This window comes from Poromitra crassiceps, assembly GCF_964638095.1.
Source record: "Poromitra crassiceps genome assembly, chromosome: 28".
NCBI classification, from domain to species: domain Eukaryota; kingdom Metazoa; phylum Chordata; class Actinopteri; order Beryciformes; family Melamphaidae; genus Poromitra; species Poromitra crassiceps.
This window is the reverse complement of record NC_139651.1, coordinates 1,550,331-1,571,075: the sequence shown is the minus strand read 5'-3', so window position 1 is coordinate 1,571,075 and position 20,745 is coordinate 1,550,331. Positions and strand designations below refer to the sequence as shown.

At 47.3% G+C, this 20,745-nt stretch overlaps 1 protein-coding gene across 1 annotated transcript in view; it reads right to left on the bottom strand.

Annotated features, from left to right (window-relative positions):
- LOC310799833 (protein diaphanous homolog 3-like) overlaps positions 1-20,745 on the bottom strand; it is a gene marked incomplete at both ends in the record, with an annotated part of 299,639 nt that overhangs the window by 168,443 nt on the left and 110,451 nt on the right. Inside the window, 2 exon segments of the mRNA XM_083662443.1 lie at positions 16,160-16,277; positions 20,375-20,686. Coding sequence (XP_083518569.1) covers positions 16,160-16,277; positions 20,375-20,686 — 430 coding nt within the window.

Here is a 20,745-nt window from a genome sequence, read left to right as displayed (position 1 = left end):
TGAATGGCTGAATGAAATGCCTTGGCTCGTGAAGTCAGCAGCCTCGAGGAAATTAAAACATGCGATATCTTGATCAAACTTAATCCAACACGGAAACAGCTATGTTCGAATGTGGGCAGTCTTCTTTAGAGGGAAAAGGCAGTTGTGCTGCTATTATGTGAGAGAGTGGGAGGATGAAGCATCTGCAGGCATCTTACCTATAATATATCAGCTATTATTTAATATAACCTATAATATATCAGCTACTATATTATTTAATACATTTGAACTTTTCTCCATTTGCGGGGGGTTATTTTAATTTGGCCCAAGTTGCCGGAGCGCTGCGACAATAATAACCCATAAATAACGTGCTACTAGTTGTACTATCTATATTTTATGGGGGAAAATTGCTTCACGGAAGATGTGCGATTTAATCGGTGTAAAATAAACTAATATAACCTTTCCACTGCATACTATGTCTCAATGATAACATCGCAGCGGGCCAATAGAGAGAAATAGCAAAGCGTGTTTGGAGTTGCAATGGCACGAAACGACCAGGCCCTCACAGGGAGAGCAGGGGGAAGGAGGGAGGAAGAGGAGGAGAACGACCAGGCCCTCACAGGGAGAGCAGGGGGAAGGAGGGAGGAAGAGGAGGAGAACGACCAGGCCCTCACAGGGAGAGCAGGGGGAAGGAGGGAGGAAGAGGAGGAGAACGACCAGGCCCTCACAGGGAGAGCAGGGGGAAGGAGGGAGGAAGAGGAGGAGAACGACTGGAGTGCGGTCGAAGAGAGTGTGTGTGCGTATACGTGCACATACATGTGCGCTTTGTGAGGGAGTCGGCGTTAAAGGTATGTTCAGTGCAGTATTTAATGAGCTCGAAACCTCTGACCAGCTCTCCAGCGGAAAAGACCGAAAATCCTTGGAGTGGTTCCTCCTCCTTCAGATGTGCCTCAAACGGCTCACCTCAAACGGCTGTGGCCTGAGAAGGAGCGAGGAGGCTGACTGAACCGCTGAGCTGCCTTTCACGAGCGCTCCGCTCTCAGTCTCGATAAGAGGAACGTCGGCATGGTGGTGGTAGTCGAGGAAGCGTGGGGGGGGGGACACACACACATTGGATTTGTTGTTGTTATGTTGATAAGAAAGAATTATATACTGAGGACCGAGTCATGACCTGTACGTCGGAAAATCCCGACATACAAATTGGTTAGTCCGAGAGGAAATTGTATTTCTTTCTCGAGATGGGAGAGTGGCCTGGAGGACATCGCTTAAAATGGCTTACGTGGAACGGCGGTGCGTGTGTGTGTGTTCCTTACAAAGGCTAAGTGCGTACGCGTGATGCAAGCACACGTGTAGAACACGCATCATAACACGCATCATAATGCCTCATTCCAATATGAGGGCGTGTGTGTGCGTGCGTGCGTGTACACACTGCACACGTGTGTAAAAGTGCGTGCGTGTACACACTGCACACGTGTAGAAGGGGACTCCAGTGAAAAGGCTCTGCACAGGATATGTGTCATAATTAACAACACAGGAAGGAAGAGTGTCTTTCTTTCTAATGAGCGAGGAAATAGGAAATCAACAACCTTTTTCCCGGGGCAGAGTACAATGCAATCTGAATGCCGCCATTGATTTACTGTAGCAGGTTACAATTACACCTGATATATATGGCCCATCTCCCCTTCTCCCTGCAGCATGTTAGGTGTGTGTTGGTGTGTTTGTACTGTGTGTGTGTGTGTGTGTGTGTGTGTGTGTGTGTGTGTGTGTGTGTGTGTGTGTGTGTGTGTGTGTGTGTGTGTGTGTGTGTGTGTGTGTGTGTGTACGTACGTGTGTTTGTTTATAGTCTCTCCCCAGACTCAAATATTACGTTGAATCGCTGCGCTCCGCATACTACATAATTGAGTCTGTGCCACTTCACAGCCACTGCTGGTTTTTGAAGGCGGGTTGAAATTGAATGAGTGACAGGTCGTAGCACCTATGAGAGAGCGGTTCGAAAAATGGGCTGCGCCTCCCGTGTCGACTGATCGCAAAGTCCTTACTGATTGGGGAGGACTGAATCCATCGCTGGCCAAGTGAACGGTTCCCTCCCGTAACCAGCCGGCTGGGGGGGAAGCGTCCCAGACCCAGAGAGAGATCTGCAGCATGCAGTAACGTGCATGCTGCAGTAACGTAGTGCATCAGCGTAAGAACTCTCATGGGTCTGACGTTGAGACTAGTAGGGGCGGCTGTAGCTCAGGAGGTAGAGCGGGTCGTCCACTAATCGCTTTGGATAAAAGAGGTCGGTGGTTCGATTCCCGGCTCCTCCAGTCTGCATGTCGAAGTGTCCTTGGGCAAGACACTGAACCCCAAATTGCTCCCGTTGGTGTGCCAGCACCCTGCGTGGTAGCCTGCCGCCATCGGTGTGTGAATGGGTGAATGTACCTACAGACTGTAAAGCGCTTTGGATAAAAGCGCTATATAAATGCAGGCCATTTACCATTTACTAGTTGGCTTATGACACGAATGTTGAAATCTGTCACGTCTTAATCTAAATGAGCAACCCTGGTAAGTGACATCGTGCTCAAAACTACTGATTAACATGTTATATTGTAGCTTTTAGACTCTTTGAACAGTTGTTTAGTCTGTACTGTATTGCATACGTTTGAAAGGCGCGTGTACGGCAACCATTTTAGGGCATCCTCGTCCGTCAGAGTATAGGCTATCGTTCCTCAGTCTAAAGCGTTGTCAGTTGTCATGTCTCCTATAGTAAACCATGTCGAGTGTGCTCTGAAACACCTTCAGTCCTCACACGAAAACGCTGTCATTCCTCCTGCCTCACTTATCACTCAAACTAGCTGTCAGGCATCACTCCTCACGTCTCACACAAAAACGTTGTCGATCCTCCTGCAGACTAGTTGTCAGTCATCACTCAAACTAGCTGTCAGTCATCACATGAAAACGCTGTCATTCGTTGTTTTTGGTTGTTCTTCTGTGTGTGATGGGGAAACCGCAAGAATGCCTCTGTGAAATGAGCAACAATTTCTTACAACTTCACTTTCGGTTGAGTGATTTTGCCTTCAAAATAAAAGCGTGTTTTTTTTTATTTACAATAGATTAAAGTAGTAATCCATGAGACCCAACAGAATTAACATCGTAACACTAAGAGGAAAATCTAGTTTAATAATCAAACATTAAACTAGATGTTCCTCTTAGTGTTACTATGTTAATTCTGTGTGGGAGGAGAATTAACATAGTAGTGGTGTGCTGTATTGCAAAAGAAGTGAAGTGAGTGGTGTCTTTGATACCGCTCGCCAGACTTGAAGACCTCGGTATCGAAGGCACCGCACTCTGGTGGATCGCTTCCTACCTCTCCAACCGCTCAGTTATTTTCCCTACACAACAACCCCTCCTCTCTGTCACATCCCCCGTCACACAAGGCGTCCCCCAAGGTTCTGTACTCTACTACTTTCTTTTGTAATCATTTGGAGTTTGACTTGATGAACATGTGGAAATCATCAAAAAGGAAAATACAGAAAATCAAGTGCTGCTTCATTTTCTATCGTATTTGTAGAATTCCTATCTGCATGTATTCGTTGGAACAATGTGGTAAAATAAACCCCAAATTGAAGAAAAGGAGTCAGTTTACTTTGTAAAAGGTTGTACTGTCCTCTGTAAAACAAATTAAGTCACTCAAGGGAAAAAGTCCAAAGCTCTCCGCTTCAGGTCCCTAATGAGGAGTGCAGCGGTCGTAACACAGTTGTTTTAATCTTTCCAATGTCCTAATAAAACCTTTTAGATGTTGTATGAACAGCAGAGGACCTTGGACCTTCTTTTGACTTGACTCCATGTATGCCTTCATTTTTATAACATTTTACAAGCCAATGTCACTCCTTTTATTCAATTATTAGAAATGATTATTTTTGACTTGTTAGTTTGAATCCGGTTCGCAGATGCAGAGTACACCGTTAGCTTTTCGGCTACAGTACCTAGATAGATTTTAGCTTAGCCAAAACTGACGTGTGCACATGTGCGCACGTACGCCCCCTGACTGTGTTCGCAGTTCTTCTAACCTCTATCTTTTTTCCCCTGTGTTATAGTATTATAGTGTTACTGTCAATCAACACGTTTTTTCTTTCTTCCTGTTTGGAAAGCCGCAAGCACAGTGGCATGATCTCACCCACTCATCTGCTGGAGTAACAACAGAACCATGATGGAGCTGAAACTGTTGGAGTGGTTGAAGTTGTCAGCAGAGATGACATGTGCCTCCACACTAATCAAGAGGAGTAGGATGCTCATCCATTCAGGCTGTGGTGTGAGCAGCTAAGCTAATCACTGGTGAGTCAGTCCCAACACACAACGCAGTGCACAGTGACTGGAGTGAGCTGGTCCCAACACACAACACAGTGCACACAGTGACTGGAGTGAGCTGGTCCCAACACACACAACGCAGTGCACAGTGACTGGAGTGAGCTGGTCCCAACACACAACACAGTGCACACAGTGACTGGAGTGAGCTGGTCCCAACACACAACACAGTGCACACAGTGACTGGAGTGAGCTGGTCCCAACACACACAACGCAGTGCACAGTGACTGGAGTGAGCTGGTCCCAACACACAACACAGTGCACAGTGACTGGAGTGAGCTGGCCCCAACACACAACTAGGGGTACAGCGGTATACCGTTTGAAGGTATACCGCGGTTTGAAAACGTCACGGTATCAAAACCACTAAAATTTGCCGTCATACCTTCCCCACGGTATCAGCTGTTTCCCCAAAACAAAGTGCCCAGGTCACTTGCAGAGTGCAGCTTACACGGCCCCTCCCCCTGGCTGCATGCCTACCTAGACTAGAGCACAGTAGAGAGGAGCTGGCCCCTCCCCCTGGCTGCATGCCTACCTAGACTAGAGCACAGTAGAGAGGAGCCGCAAGGACCTCCCTGAACTTTCCCCCATCTAAAAAGACGACGTCGGCTGTATGGGAATATTTCGGCTATTGTAAAAACACAAATGGTCCGCAATACCGCGATACCGTGAAACCGTGGTATTTTTGTCCAAGGTTATCATACCGTCAAAAACTCATACCATTGCATCCCTACACACAACGCAGTTCACAGTGACTGGAGTGAGTCAGTCCCAACACACAACACAGTGCACAGTGACTGGAGTGAGCTGGTCCCAACACACAACGCAGTGCACAGTGACTGGAGTGAGCTGGTCCCAACACACAACGCAGTGCACAGTGACTGGAGTGAGCTGGTCCCAACACACAACGCAGTGCACAGTGACTGGAGTGAGCTGGTCCCAACACACAATGCAGTGCACAGTGACTGGAGTGAGCTGGTCCCAACACACAACACAGTGCACACAGTGACTGGAGTGAGCTGGTCCCAACACACAACACAGTACACAGTGACTGGAGTGAGCTGGTCCCAACACACAACACAGTACACAGTGACTGGAGTGAGTCAGTCCCAACACACACAACACAGTACACAGTGACTGGAGTGAGTCAGTCCCAACACACACAACACAGTGCACAGTGACTGGAGTGAGTCAGTCCCAACACACACAACACAGTGCACAGTGACTGGAGTGAGTCAGTCCCAACACACACAACACAGTGCACAGTGACTGGAGTGAGTCAGTCCCAATACACACAACACAGTACACAGTGACTGGAGTGAGTCAGTCCCAACACACACAACACAGTGCACACAGTGACTGGAGTGAGTCAGTCCCAATACACACAACACAGTACACAGTGACTGGAGTGAGCTGGTCCCAACACACACAACACAGTACACAGTGACTGGAGTGAGTCAGTCCCAATACACACAACACAGTACACAGTGACTGGAGTGAGTCAGTCCCAACACACACAACACAGTGCACAGTGACTGGAGTGAGTCAGTCCCAATACACACAACACAGTACACAGTGACTGGAGTGAGTCAGTCCCAATACACACAACACAGTACACAGTGACTGGAGTGAGTCAGTCCCAACACACACAACACAGTGCACAGTGACTGGAGTGAGCTGGTCCCAACACTCTATACCATAATGTTGTATCCAACATGATGAACATTTTTAGTAGTAAAACAGCCGTTTTTAGTAGCAATTTTAAGAACGAGGTCTATCGCACCACACCACACCTGGGGCCGGTTGCACCAACTGGTCTTAACTATGCCTGGTCGTAACTCCTACGTCGGTCTTAGTTAAGACCATGGACTGACGCCTGTTGCACCAACACGGCTTATGTCTGGTCTTAACTATGCTGGTCGTAGCAATGCGCGTCCATGTGAATTGCCAGGGAATGCACCCTGATTGGATGATGTTGCAAAAAATGTGCCTCGCGACCTGCTTGGAGCACTGCCACTACGCTCTCTCAGCCACTACTGTAAAACACCCTCCCTCCTCCCATCCTCCCTCGCTCTGGGGGAAAAATGGCGGCTATTGAGCAGACAGAGTCAGTCTGAATGAAATTGAATGTAACGTTCCCAATTCTATGTATTAACTTCTAAAAAACTAACGGCAACATTTTGGAAGGCGGGTTAGGTTAACTAGTTAGTTATAATCTAACGTCGTGCTTTCAAAGACGGCGAACTGGCGGTGTTACGACGATGACGGTCAAAAAGGTCTCCGCGGAGATCTCTGTTACAGGCAGGCTCTACGCCTCCTCCTGACGAGGCGTAGGAGTTACGCCTGGTCTTAGTGAAAATAAGGCTTAAGTCGTCTTGGTGCAACCGGCGTAGCTGTTAGGTCGTAAAGTTACGACCAACTTAGCTTAAGACCAGTGTAAGACCAGTTGGTGCAACCGGCCCCTGTACAGGATGCACAAACATACTAGACATAAAGAGACACACAGTCAGTCCCACTGGCTTGCTCTCTCTCTCTCTTTCTCACACACACCCACCTCTTTTCCATTGTCATGTCCTCTAAAATAGCTAACAGCCATAACTTTTCTTATTTTTATTTAATTGTTTAACTAAAAATAAGGCTGCTTTCTCACTGGGAACGATTGCTTTCGTTCCGTTCTGTTCCGCACTCGGGAAACGATTGCCCCCCCCCCTCCCCTCTCCCCCGCTGGTCAGCTTTCACATTACAACATTTCTTCCGCGCTCGGAAACAGAACAGAGTGCACTTGCGTCATCATCAACTATCCCTGCAGTGTATCCTTGCCCGTTTGTTGTCTATGTGATTCGGAACGGTTGGCTTTCACACTCGCAAGTGTTCCGTGCCCGGGCAGCACGCCAAAGTGCATCCCCGACCACCTTTTCAAGTGGATCCTGTCACGGTTCCCCGTTGTTCCGAAACTGGGGTCAATTTGGGGACAAGTGTGCGCGGGAACGTTACCGGGGCGCCAGTGAGAAAGCACCCTAAGTGTGGACGAAAATGACCTGCATGTTGCCTGGACTGTTATTCCCCTGGGTAGATTGTTTCTGATGGACTCTAAAGCAATTTCCCAGCTAAACAGATTGACCTGCTCTTTGGAGGACACATAATTAAGGGTAATTTCGGCTACAATTGGCTACAATAATGGGACTCATCTTACTACCTGCAAGATGTTGGGATCGGGAGGAAAAAGGCAAGTGAGAGAACGGACTGTGCCTACTCGACACCAGAGCCGTACATGTGCATCGCACGGGTATTCAGGGCTCAGGGACAAAGTGTAAAGCTGTGTTCACACCGAGATATTTATTTTTCTCTCTGTCGCTTGATTCAACCCTTTGGAATCGCTCTGTCGCTGTGTTTAAATCGCTCATCAACAGGCACACGAATTGACGGACATGTGGGGGATATAACGTTACGCAATGTCATGATATTTGTCCACTACGAGCCACCGTCATTGTTTACAAGCTAAAGCCTACATTATCAGCGTGCTCCTAATGCGAGCTCCATACCGGTAGGACAGACTTCACTTCATGTCAGCTGTCAGCCTGTCAATGTGGTTTGTTGCCACACAATAAACCAGCGGTTTGTTCCAAGCCAGTGTGATCCTTGACTCGCTCTCACACGGCAGCCAATCAGCGTTGAACAGCGAGCGACTGATGCCAGCGTATTTTCCCTCGAGTTGGGATATTTCATCTCGGGCGACGAGCGTATTTTCTCCCTATCGCTCTGTCTCTGTCGCTCGGACGCCCAGCGATTTTTCTCCCAGGCGAATATACGCTCAATCGCTCGTTTGCATTGACTTTGTATGTAAACTCGATGCCAGCTAAAAACTTTAATAGGTCGGTGTGAACGCACCTTAAGCCAGATAGCAGAGAGTATAGAGAGAGTTCAGAACTTATTGCCCTCCCTTCTTTCCTACCTACCATCAGCCTCATTAAGCAGGTTTGCAGTGCGTATTCTAGTCAGTGTGTGAAAAGTGCCTGACGGTGGCAACCAGTGGGACCAGGTTTGGGAAATGGAGGTGTGAGAACAGCAGGCGACAGGAGGTCTAGAGAAGCTAGGAGGAGGAGGAGGAGGATGGGGCGGAGATGATGCCAGCCCAGGAGAGGAGGATATTAGCCTAGAAGCAAAGAGGGGGAGGTTAGAAAAAGATCATCATATTAAAAGGGTATAGAGGACAGGTAGCACAGAGAGGACAGACATCCAGGCTGTTCTCATTTATCTGGATAGGTGTTGCCCACCAGTCTGCTGTTCCATAGAGACACTGCATGAAATAGGCCACTCCCATCACGGGGGGAAAGCTCTCCATTCACTTCCAAACACCAGCGTCGGGACCTTTGTGCAGAGTTTGGTTTATTTTCATGCATAGGAAGTATAACTTCCTCGGAGAAGAAGAAGAAGAAGAAGAAGAATACAGGCTTCGCTGGCCCGGCCACTAAAAATCACCAATTCAAGTTTTTTTGTACTCCCGAGCAAAACAAGGAAGTAGGGGTGTCACGATACACTCAGTTCACGATACGATACGATACATGATATTGGGTTCACGATAACGATACGATATTTTAACGATATTTTTTTGCGATCGATTTGTAAGTTGAGGGGGCATCCTCCACGCTAATTTGAGTCATTTCACCATTTTCCTCCTCCGTGTCTGTAACGTCCCTCGTCTGTTCAAACAAAGCAATGAAAAGGAGAGCGAGCATGCAATCAGATGCAGATCAGTGCCACCATGTTCAGCTTCTTTTTCTCACGATATGAGATTTCATCTCAACAAAACATATTGTCACGTTTTGATATCGCGATATATTGTGGGACGATATTTGTGACATCCCTACAAGGAAGCCATTGAGAATTGGCGAGAAGAAAAATGTGGATCAAGCTGTCAAGGAAGTAAGTTGGAGTCTTCATCTTCCATACATGTATATATGTTCTTTGTGTGCAACACCCGACCATGCACGCGACATAGGAGAACGCCAGGATTGGGGGGGGGGGGGGGTTTTCCCCCATTTTGGGCGTGGTTTCTGAATGATGACGCGCTCCGCAGTGTCTCGATGGTAAAATAATAAAAATAATAATAATGATTGGATTTATATAGCGCCTTTCCAAGTGCTCAAAGCGCTTCACAGAATCATTATTCGTTCACACCATTCGTACCGGTGGTTCGAAAGCGTGGCAGCCACACATCGGCGCTCAACGGCCCCTCCGACCACCATCATTCATGTCTACATTCATACCAATCATACGAGGCAAGGAGGGTTAAGTGTCTTGCCGAAGGACACAACGACAGCAGCTGGGAGGGAGCGGGGATCGAACCGCCAACCCTTGCGTCATTGGCCGATTTGGGACCCCAGATGTGGTTTCCTCCCTCAGCAGATTGCTCTATCAGATTAAAGAACTAACCACCTCTCAATGTTTTGTACCTAATTGAGAGGTGGTATTAATTCTAATTGATCAGGACAAAGGGATTTATATGGATTTATATCCAGTGAGATTTGTAGCTAATGAACAGACTTGAGGGGAAAAAGCACAGACATCAACTCATATTACTCTAGATGGTCTAATTTCTGCTCGCTCAAAAGTATAAACAACATTTATCCCAATTTGTTGAATGAAGAGATGTGTTGAAATGAAATTGACCCTTTTTCCAGCAACCACATCCCACTCGGAAACGAAAAACAAAGGGATCAGTCCAGTGTCGAGACATAAAGGATATTATTACCACGGAGGAAATAGTTGAAATCAATTTTAGTTAGTCAGTTCCCTTTCACTCTTCAAAATAAAGTGAAGTATAAATACTGGGTGGATCTGTCGTTTTGGCCGTTTTCCTAACACTTTAAACAATGATATAAAATAATATATAAAATAAAACGCATTTTCCTTTGCACTTGATTAAGTTGCCTCAGTTTCCATCTAAACTCGGCAATTTGTGCCCTGGATGGTGGAGAGATGCGGCTTAGATAACGACTGCGGGAGGCACAAATTATCGCCGGGAAAGAAAAAGGAAGTTTCACGAAGACGCGGATGAATATTTAATGGTCAAAAGCAGAGAAGACTGTGTTCTTCTGAATGTTTAATGCTGATCCAGATGCCGCTGCTCTTAAGTGAGACGAAGCATGATGTTACATGGCTGTGTTAACGAGAGGCCGTGCCACACACACACGTGCAGGCAGGCAGGCGTACACTACACACACTACACACTCACTCTGACACACACACACATGCAGGCAGGCGTACACTACACACTCACTCTGACACACACACACATGCAGGCAGGCGTACACTACACACTCACTCTGACACACGCAGCAGCCGGAAACAAAAGAGGAAGAGGATGAAGAGCGAGGCCGGAGAGAGGGAGAAGGCTCATCCCACATCGCTCTTTCATACCGTTTATACCAAATCTCAAATGATGCAGAAGACGCGGACGGAATCATGAAGTTTGGCATTAAAAATTGAATCAACTGTAAAATAGGGAATATTGAAGAATTATTTCCAGACTGTTTGTCTACCCTGTGTCTGCTGTTGGACACCCGTCCTCTGTCCTCTCTAGAGAACACCTACATGACTGTTTGTCTACCCTGTGTCTGCTGTTGGACATCCTTCCTGCGTCCTCTCTAGAGAACACCTACATGACTGTTTGTCTACCTGCATCTGCTGTTGGACATCCGTCCTGCGTCCTCTCCAGAGAACACCTACATGACTGTTTGTCTACCCTGTGTCTGCTGTTGGACATCCGTCCTGCGTCCTCTCTAGAGAACACCTACATGACTGTTTGTCTACCCTGTGTCTGCTGTTGGACATCCGTCCTGCATCCTCTCCAGAGAACACCTACTTGACTGTTTGTCTACCCTGTGTCTGCTGTTGGACATCCGTCCTGCGTCCTCTCTAGAGAACACCTACATGACTGTTTGTCTACCTGTGTCTGCTGTTGGACATCCTTCCTGCGTCCTCTCCAGAGAACACCTACTTGACTGTTTGTCTACCCTGTGTCTGCTGTTGGACATCCGTCCTGCGTCCTCTCCAGAGAACACCTACATGACTGTTTGTCTACCCTGTGTCTGCTGTTGGACATCCGTCCTGCGTCCTCTCTAGAGAACACCTACATGACTGTTTGTCTACCTGTGTCTGCTGTTGGACATCCGTCCTGCGTCCTCTCCAGAGAACACCTACATGACTGTTTGTCTACCTGCATCTGCTGTTGGACATCCGTCCTGCGTCCTCTCTAGAGAACACCTACTTGACTGTTTGTCTACCCTGTGTCTGCTGTTGGACATCCGTCCTGCGTCCTCTCTAGAGAACACCTACATGACTGTTTGTCTACCTGTGTCTGCTGTTGGACATCCGTCCTGCGTCCTCTCCAGAGAACACCTACTTGACTGTTTGTCTACCCTGTGTCTGCTGTTGGACATCCGTCCTGCGTCCTCTCCAGAGAACACCTACTTGACTGTTTGTCTACCCTGTGTCTGCTGTTGGACATCCGTCCTCTGTCCTCTCCAGAGAACACCTACATGACTGTTTGTCTACCCTGTGTCTGCTGTTGGACATCCGTCCTGCGTCCTCTCCAGAGAACACCTACTTGACTGTTTGTCTACCCTGTGTCTGCTGTTGGACATCCGTCCTGCGTCCTCTCCAGAGAACACCTACTTGACTGTTTGTCTACCCTGTGTCTGCTGTTGGACATCCGTCCTGCGTCCTCTCTAGAGAACACATACATGACTGTTTGTCTACCTGTGTATGCTGTTGGACATCCGTCCTGCGTCCTCTCTAGAGAACACCTACTTGACTGTTTGTCTACCTGCATCTGCTGTTGGACATCCGTCCTGCGTCCTCTCTAGAGAACACCTACATGACTGTTTGTCTACCTGCATCTGCTGTTGGACATCCGTCCTGCGTCCTCTCCAGAGAACACCTACTTGACTGTTTGTCTACCTGTGTCTGCTGTTGGACATCCGTCCTGCGTCCTCTCCAGAGAACACCTACATGACTGTTTGTCTACCTGTGTCTGCTGTTGGACATCCGTCCTGCGTCCTCTCCAGAGAACACCTACTTGACTGTTTGTCTACCTGCATCTGCTGTTGGACATCCGTCCTGCGTCCTCTCTAGAGAACACCTACATGACTGTTTGTCTACCTGTGTCTGCTGTTGGACACCCGTCCTCTGTCCTCTCCAGAGAACACCTACTTGACTGTTTGTCTACCTGTGTCTGCTGTTGGACATCCGTCCTGCGTCCTCTCTAGAGAACACCTACTTGACTGTTTGTCTACCTGTCTCTGCTGTTGGACACCCGTCCTCTGTCCTCTCCAGAGAACACCTACTTGACTGTTTGTCTACCTGCATCTGCTGTTGGACATCCGTCCTGCGTCCTCTCTAGAGAACACCTACTTGACTGTTTGTCTACCTGTCTCTGCTGTTGGACACCCGTCCTCTGTCCTCTCCAGAGAACACCTACATGACTGTTTGTCTACCTGTTCTGCCATTTAGATCCGCCTCCATAATTCAACACCTTGTCGTGGGGGAACAAGGGCACAGCGGTGTGTAGGAGGGGGTCCCTCCCGTGCGCCGTGAGAGGAGCGGCATATCGTTGTGACAGGTAGATAACACCTGGATGAATAATTCAAAGTGGCGTAAGCTGGCTGAGTCGCTGACAAGGCGACGGGGAGAGAAAACACAAGACACGTGAATAAATCATCAGAGCAGAGGGCCTAATAGACGAAGCACAGGACGAGGACAAGACCGATAACATCTCTTTGCTACCTCTCTCGCTCCTTTGCTCTAATCATTCCAACAACCTCTCGCACATGAATATTCCAGAGCTTGTCAGCCATACTAATGCGCGTGGTTAGAACTGTAACGCCGTCTTATCGTCCGGCGTTACCGCCAGGGATCGTCTCAAAACAGCTGCGTACAACCTTGAGGACTCTGACCCGGCTAGGACGGTTTGCCCCAGAGCGATCTAAGAGAGTGGTGTCAGCGGGAGGTCCAAAATGCGTGAATGCAGGAATGCTAAAATAAAGCTGATAATGTGCAATTTGATTCTTTAAAAAATAAAAAAATCACTTTTAAAGTACAACACAAACTGACCATTTTGCTGCAAATCGACAGTGCTGCTTAATCCAGGACCTTACTTCCTGGAACTCTTGAGAGTAAAAAAACTGGTCCATTGGAGTGAATGGAGATGTCGCGACTCTTCTATATACACGGCTCTGGGTTTGCCGTGCTAAGAATCGTTTATCTGACACGTTAGAGATCCTGCTAAAATCGCGACTCAATAACTTCAAAGACCCCCAAAATCAAGTTTTAAAGTATGTAAAAAAAAAAACTTTAAAACATGTAATATTTTTCTTTAACAAGTTTTCCTACATAGAAATCTAAAAAGGGGGCTGCCTGGAAGCACAACTACTCTTTCAGTCTTATTGAGGAATTGTGGATCCTATGAATATTCAAATATGCAAATATCACGGGCCTAGCGCTAGAGGTCGGACACGAGCGGTGAAATCCTAGAGAAGAACATACATGTAGCCTGTTGATGAACCCGGCGAGAGAAATATGCAGAGAACACAGAAGAGAAGACGTGACCACAGAGACTTCAGAACAGGCGAGGCACGGACAAGAAATAAGTGAGCTACTTAATTTGAGCGCTTACAGGATCTCATCGTACGCTTGAAACAGCATCGCAAATGAGACCAAATTGAAGCCTAACAAATGTGCGTTCACTTGTGTCATGCATATCCCACAGTGCAACTATCTGTTGGTTATCTGTTCATATCTGTTCATATCTGTTCATATCTGTTCATATCTGTTCAGATCTGTTCAATGAAAGTGATGAGAAGCAATTTGACTGCTAATAGAAGGCTGGAGGGTTGAGACGAGCACGCACACTTTGCTCCATCTCTGTCTGTCAGCAAAGCCCCCCACCATGAAATGAGCCAAATACACAGGAGCACAGAACCAATTGTTCTCAGACAGACACACACACACACACACACACACACACACACACACACACACACACACACACACACAGACACACACACACAAACAATAGATCTATCTGCCTTGTTTGACCACCAAAATGAGGAATCCAAACATTCCTATCAGCACACTGAGAATGAAGCCAAATGGCCACAGTCACGAGCCAGTAGGCTGGACTCAGGACAGTCAGGAGCCAGTAGACTGGACTCAGGACAGTCAGGAGCCAGTAGACTGGACTCAGGACAGTCAGGAGCCAGTAGACTGGACTCAGGACAGTCAGGAGCCAGTAGGCTGGACTCAGGACAGTCAGGAGCCAGTAGGCTGGACTCAGGACAGTCAGGAGCCAGTAGGCTGGACTCAGGACAGTCAGGAGCCAGTAGACTGGACTCAGGACAGTCAGGAGCCAGTAGGCTGGACTCAGGACAGTCAGGAGCCAGTAGGCTGGACTCAGGACAGTCAGGAGCCAGTAGGCTGGACTCAGGACAGTCAGGAGCCAGTAGGCTGGACTCACTCAGGACAGTCAGGAGCCAGTAGGCTGGACTCACTCAGGACAGTCAGGAGCCAGTAGACTGGACTCAGGACAGTCAGGAGCCAGTAGGCTGGACTCAGGACAGTCAGGAGCCAGTAGGCTGGACTCAGGACAGTCACGAGCCAGTAGGCTGGACTCAGGACAGTCAGGAGCCAGTAGGCTGGACTCACTCAGGACAGTCAGGAGCCAGTAGGCTGGACTCACTCAGGACAGTCAGGAGCCAGTAGACTGGACTCAGGACAGTCAGGAGCCAGTAGGCTGGACTCAGGACAGTCAGGAGCCAGTAGGCTGGACTCAGGACAGTCAGGAGCCAGTAGGCTGGACTCACTCAGGACAGTCAGGAGCCAGTAGGCTGGACTCAGGACAGTCAGGAGCCAGTAGGCTGGACTCAGGACAGTCAGGAGCCAGTAGGCTGGACTCAGGACAGTCAGGAGCCAGTAGGCTGGACTCAGGACAGTCAGGAGCCAGTAGACTGGACTCAGGACAGTCAGGAGCCAGTAGGCTGGACTCAGGACAGTCAGGAGCCAGTAGGCTGGACTCAGGACAGTCAGGAGCCAGTAGGCTGGACTCAGGACAGTCAGGAGCCAGTAGGCTGGACTCAGGACAGTCAGGAGCCAGTAGGCTGGACTCAGGACAGTCAGGAGCCAGTAGACTGGACTCAGGACAGTCAGGAGCCAGTAGGCTGGACTCAGGACAGTCAGGAGCCAGTAGGCTGGACTCAGGACAGTCAGGAGCCAGTAGGCTGGACTCAGGACAGTCAGGAGCCAGTAGGCTGGACTCAGGACAGTCAGGAGCCAGTAGGCTGGACTCAGGACAGTCAGGAGCCAGTAGGCTGGACTCAGGACAGTCAGGAGCCAGTAGACTGGACTCAGGACAGTCAGGAGCCAGTAGACTGGACTCAGGACAGTCAGGAGCCAGTAGACTGGACTCAGGACAGTCAGGAGCCAGTAGACTGGACTCAGGACAGTCAGGAGCCAGTAGACTGGACTCAGGACAGTCAGGAGCCAGTAGACTGGACTCAGGATAGGGGAAGGAAGGGGGCTGGAGAGGAAAGGAGAAAAGGTTGGCTATATAGGAATAGCGGTCTTTGGAAATACTGTGACTGTGAAGCTCATCGAGGCAACTCAGAAATACGTGACAATAGATTTGTGAAGCGACCTGTCTATTAATGACAGGAAAATCCTGATGAGAATATGTCAGACAGACAGACAGACAGACAGACAGACAGGCAGACAGGCAGGCAGACAGGCAGCTGGACAGGACATGAATAAGTCAGATTGCAGTATAGTGTGGAGTCTGTCTGACCTGCTCTTTGTGAGCCAAAGGTGAGAGCCAGTCTGCTGAGCAGCTGTGGAGTGTTGGAGTATCTCTCCTCGTCTGCCTGCACCCAGAAGCAGCTCTCTGACATCTCCTGGGGACGGATCTGAAGAGAAAACACACACTTTCACTTCAGTGCGTTCAATTAACACAGCTTATATTCTGTTTACACAGCAGCCCACACGCCGCACCTCCAAACATGCGTCTCCATGCGTAGGAGGGAGCAGATTAGTGAGCAAGCAGATGGAAAACGTGGATAAAAGAGCAGATACATCGTTCTAATCAGTTTATTAACCGCAGATTAGAATGACAATTGGCCATTTCCAGAAAGATCTGTTACAATAGGCCCGCCTACATGTAAAAACATGTCGCAGCTGTCGATCAACTGATCACAGTGACTACTTACGTGTATGTTCTATTGGGCTGATTTTGACAGGTTGACAATATAAAGAAAGAAAAACTTTCTCTGCAGTCTGAATCCCCCCCCAGGCCCCCCAGACACACACCCACACACACACTAGGGCTGCTCGATTATGGCAAAAATCATAATCACGTCATTCATTCAATCAATCATTATTTTGACTGATATTGAGATCGCGATTATTTAAAGCGATTAAAAAAAAATTGCAACATCAGACATTTATTGAACTTGAAAAAGTTGTCTTTGTAATACAGTACTGGATTTTTTTAAACTACTTTAAACATAATTGAACTGAAAAACAAAGAGTTACATGGAAATAAAGGTAAAAAAAGAAGAAGACATATATATATATATATATATATATATATATATATATATATATATATATATATATATGTGTATATATACATATATATATATATGTGATTAATTGCACAGCCCTCACACACACACACACAGGCACACACTTCCCAAAAGCCACAGTTTGTGTGTCACATGTGGAGTAGACGAGCAAAAGGCAAAGCAAGTGTTCCATCAACTTGCTAGTTGGAATGAGAGATAAATGAGCCTGGGAAACATGGCGAGTACAAAATGATCAACTGTCAGAGACAGAGACAGACAGAGCAGCAGGAAGCTGTTAGTGGTTCACAGTTTGACATTGAGCGAAGCAGTTCATCTTGCCAGTCCTTGGATTGAACAGATATTGTAGGAATCAACATCATAATGTTATCAGGATGGTAAGCCAGACATACTGAATACTGAGTTCTACAAAGTCAACAAGACAATCTGCAAAGATTAAAAATGGGTCACACTCACAGTACTAATAGACTATTTTCACTGCTGCCATTTTGTGTCTAAAAGGCAGGATAAACACAGGTGCAACCAACTCACTAATTAGGGCACCCAGCACCGGAAAACACTTGTAGACACAAAATGGCCACCGTGAAAAGGGTCAACTGGCCAGTTGAACACAACACCGACCATAACCTAAAGGCCTTTTTAATCAACATGCGCAAACCTTTAAGCCCACGGGGGCACTCCACATAGCCCCCCCCCCCCCCCCTCCCTGAGTGAGTGAGAGAGTGAGTGAGTGAGTGAGTGAGTGAGTGAGTGACTGTCCTGAACTTTCCATTTTATGACCGCACCACCACGGGAAAAAGGACAAGCAAGAGAAAGTGACGTCACAAAATGGAGAAAAAAATGTCAGCAGGTGGCCATGTATGTATTTTAACTAGAGATGAAATGATATGAACATTTCATATCATCATTATATAGATTATAGTGACCAAAATGACCACGGTTATCAGTATCACGGTTTGTTAAAATGTGCTGAAAATGTTCAAAAAGCACTAATACACTCAACAGAAATCATTTCCCCAAGTTTTATATTGAAAACTCAGACCCGAAAAGGATTGATACACTCACTGAAATCATTCTCCCAAGGCTGCGCGTTTGCATCTGGGAGACGGTTGCCAACTTTGGTTGATGATGGACAGTATTTACCATGTTTTTCAAAGCACTGTAATCATGGTAACACGGCAATTAATCACAGTACCACGGTTTTAATGATAATGAAACATTTGAAACGGTGCGGTTATCGTAAGGAATTTGATCAGGGTTATAATTCAAACCGGTTATCGTTACATCCCTAATTTTAACGGGCCAAAATAAGTCGACAGCAAACTCCCCCACACGATTAACGCAGTCGTGCCGTGTGTGTGTGTGTGTGTGTGTGTGTGTGTGTGTGTGTGTGTGTGTAATAATAGAAAAAGCCAGCGTTGCTCTCATGTGTACTACCCCGGAGGTGTCAAACCTTACAAGAAAATTCAGCTCTTCGCATCGCTTCATTAAACTCTTTAAAAAAAGAAGAGACTGAACCACTCAACGAGGCAACAAAGGAGCTCTCTAAGGAAAATACACGACTTTGAAAAGCGATTATTGAAGCCGCTTCAAAGACGGCTTCATCCTGAACGTAATGATATGCGGGGGTCTCGTACGGGCTTTGACATAATGTAACTTTGGTTTCTCCTCGCATCCGAACTCGAAAAAGGCACAATTGAAACTTCTAAGCATATGTTTTAGTTGGCTCAACAGCTGCGCCCGATGCACAGAGGAGATTAAATTATTAATCACATCACAAACTAATACTGTATCACTGGCGGGCTGAACTAATGTCACCCTGCAGAGGTGCTACAACATCTGTAGCAGCAGCAGCAGCAGCAGCAGCACCGCGGCTGCTGCTGCTGTGACAATGAAGGCATCTGATCATCACAGAGGTTCAGCCAGACTGTTTTTTTAATTAATTAATTTAATTTTTTTATTCGCTACTGGCAATGACAGGAAGCTGTTTTCTGACTTCCTTTTGCAGGAACATCTGTAGCGTTTCATGTGCTGCCAAAGCACATCAGGAACAAAAGTTTAGGGGAGGAGGAGAGAGCCACAATAGGGGGATTTGGCCTAGATGTTCAATTCTGGACCAAACTGTGTTACTTTTGGTGCAGCAACGTGGTCAGACTTGACTCGATATACAGGATTTCTAATGTCCAATCAGAGCACATGTGTTGTCAAACTCAAGGCCCGGGGGCCAAATCCGGCCCGGCACCCCATTTTATGTGGCCCGTGAGAGCTAGCAAAGAAGAGAATTCTTCACAAAACATACCTATTGGTAAATTGAATAATAGTTGTAGGCTACTAGTTGTCTTTGCCATTGTTTTCCCTATAATTCTGCTTTCAGAGCTAGTTATTAAGGTTGAAGTATTGTAGGCTACTAAAAAACAATCAAATCAGAGGCAATTATGAAATATGATAAATATGATATGATAGGCTTGATACATTTATATCATGTTACATTCACAACCGGCCCTTTGAGGGCAACTATAATGTTGAATGAATGAATGAATGAATGAATGAAGGAGCTTTATTTGTCATTGTCACAAAACAAGTTAAGAACAACGAAATTGAAGCAATCCCCTAGGTGTGTTTAGAAAAGACAATAAGTTAGGCAATAAAGACAACGGTATAAAAGTAACGAGGTAATAAAGGGTAAAAGTGTCTAGTGTATCACAGTATGAGGCAATAAAATAAAAAATAAAAGTGAAAAGTAAAAGTGTAAAAAGTGTCTAGTGTCAGGCTTGTTCTGTGTACACTCTATATACATTCCACTTACATTCCCCTTAGCACTTACATTCCACATGTTGATGTGGTCCAGGATGGAATTGAGTTTGACACCCCTGAATCAGAGGATACAGTATAAGCTTATACTTTTTCCAGCAGACATGTAGTCATCAGATGTGGTTGTGTGTCTGCTTGTCAGAACGACCTAAGCAACGTGTGAGTTCATCGTCAATGTGCTATAATGAATCGTAAATTTCTGAACGTTGGACCACTTTCGAGTTTCTGACGATGACGAGGAGGATTGCGCCCGATCAAGTCTTTAATAATCTCTCGGGGAGCAGTGCAGCACTGTGCCCCCATTTCACATCGGGGCACGCTGGCCAGAACCTGAGCTGTATAAATATTGCGCTGGCCTAGATCGCTCTATTTTGGTGAATGATGATTATCTACAAAGACTAGTCAAGATCACAGAAATCTGTCACAGAAAAGGCACTTGTCCTTTTCTGATAGCTTCCACGTCCAATGACGTCGTGAGGTCGTATGGAGGAAGAAAACAGAGATCTGGCCTAAAGCCTAAAGCAAAGACACACAGGGCCACTTTTCCTCCAACATAACCCAGTTCAGTCGTGTGGGTCTGACTGAGTTGAGAGGCTCGTCCGCTGTCTCACCTTGGACCAGTTGAGGCGCTTCATGGCGGTCTCCAGCTTGAATTCCTTCTTGGGCCTGAGGCCGTAAGGCAGCGCGCGGTGGGTCGGGGAGCCCAGACCGAACCCCGGTGGTGGCGGGGGAGGAGGGGGCGCTCCGGGCGGAGGAGGAGGAGGCGGAGCAGAGCAGCCAGGTAAAGGGGGCGGGGGCGGCGGAGGGGGCACCGCGCCCCCAGGTAGCGGGGGAGGGGGTGGAGGTCCAGCGGGGAATGATGAAGAGGAGGAAGAAGTCAGTCCAGCGTGGGCAGGAGACGGACAACCAGGTACTGCTCCACACTGAGCCGGCAGGGAGAGGGAGAAAGAGAGAGCAGTTGACAAATACATACAAATGATCT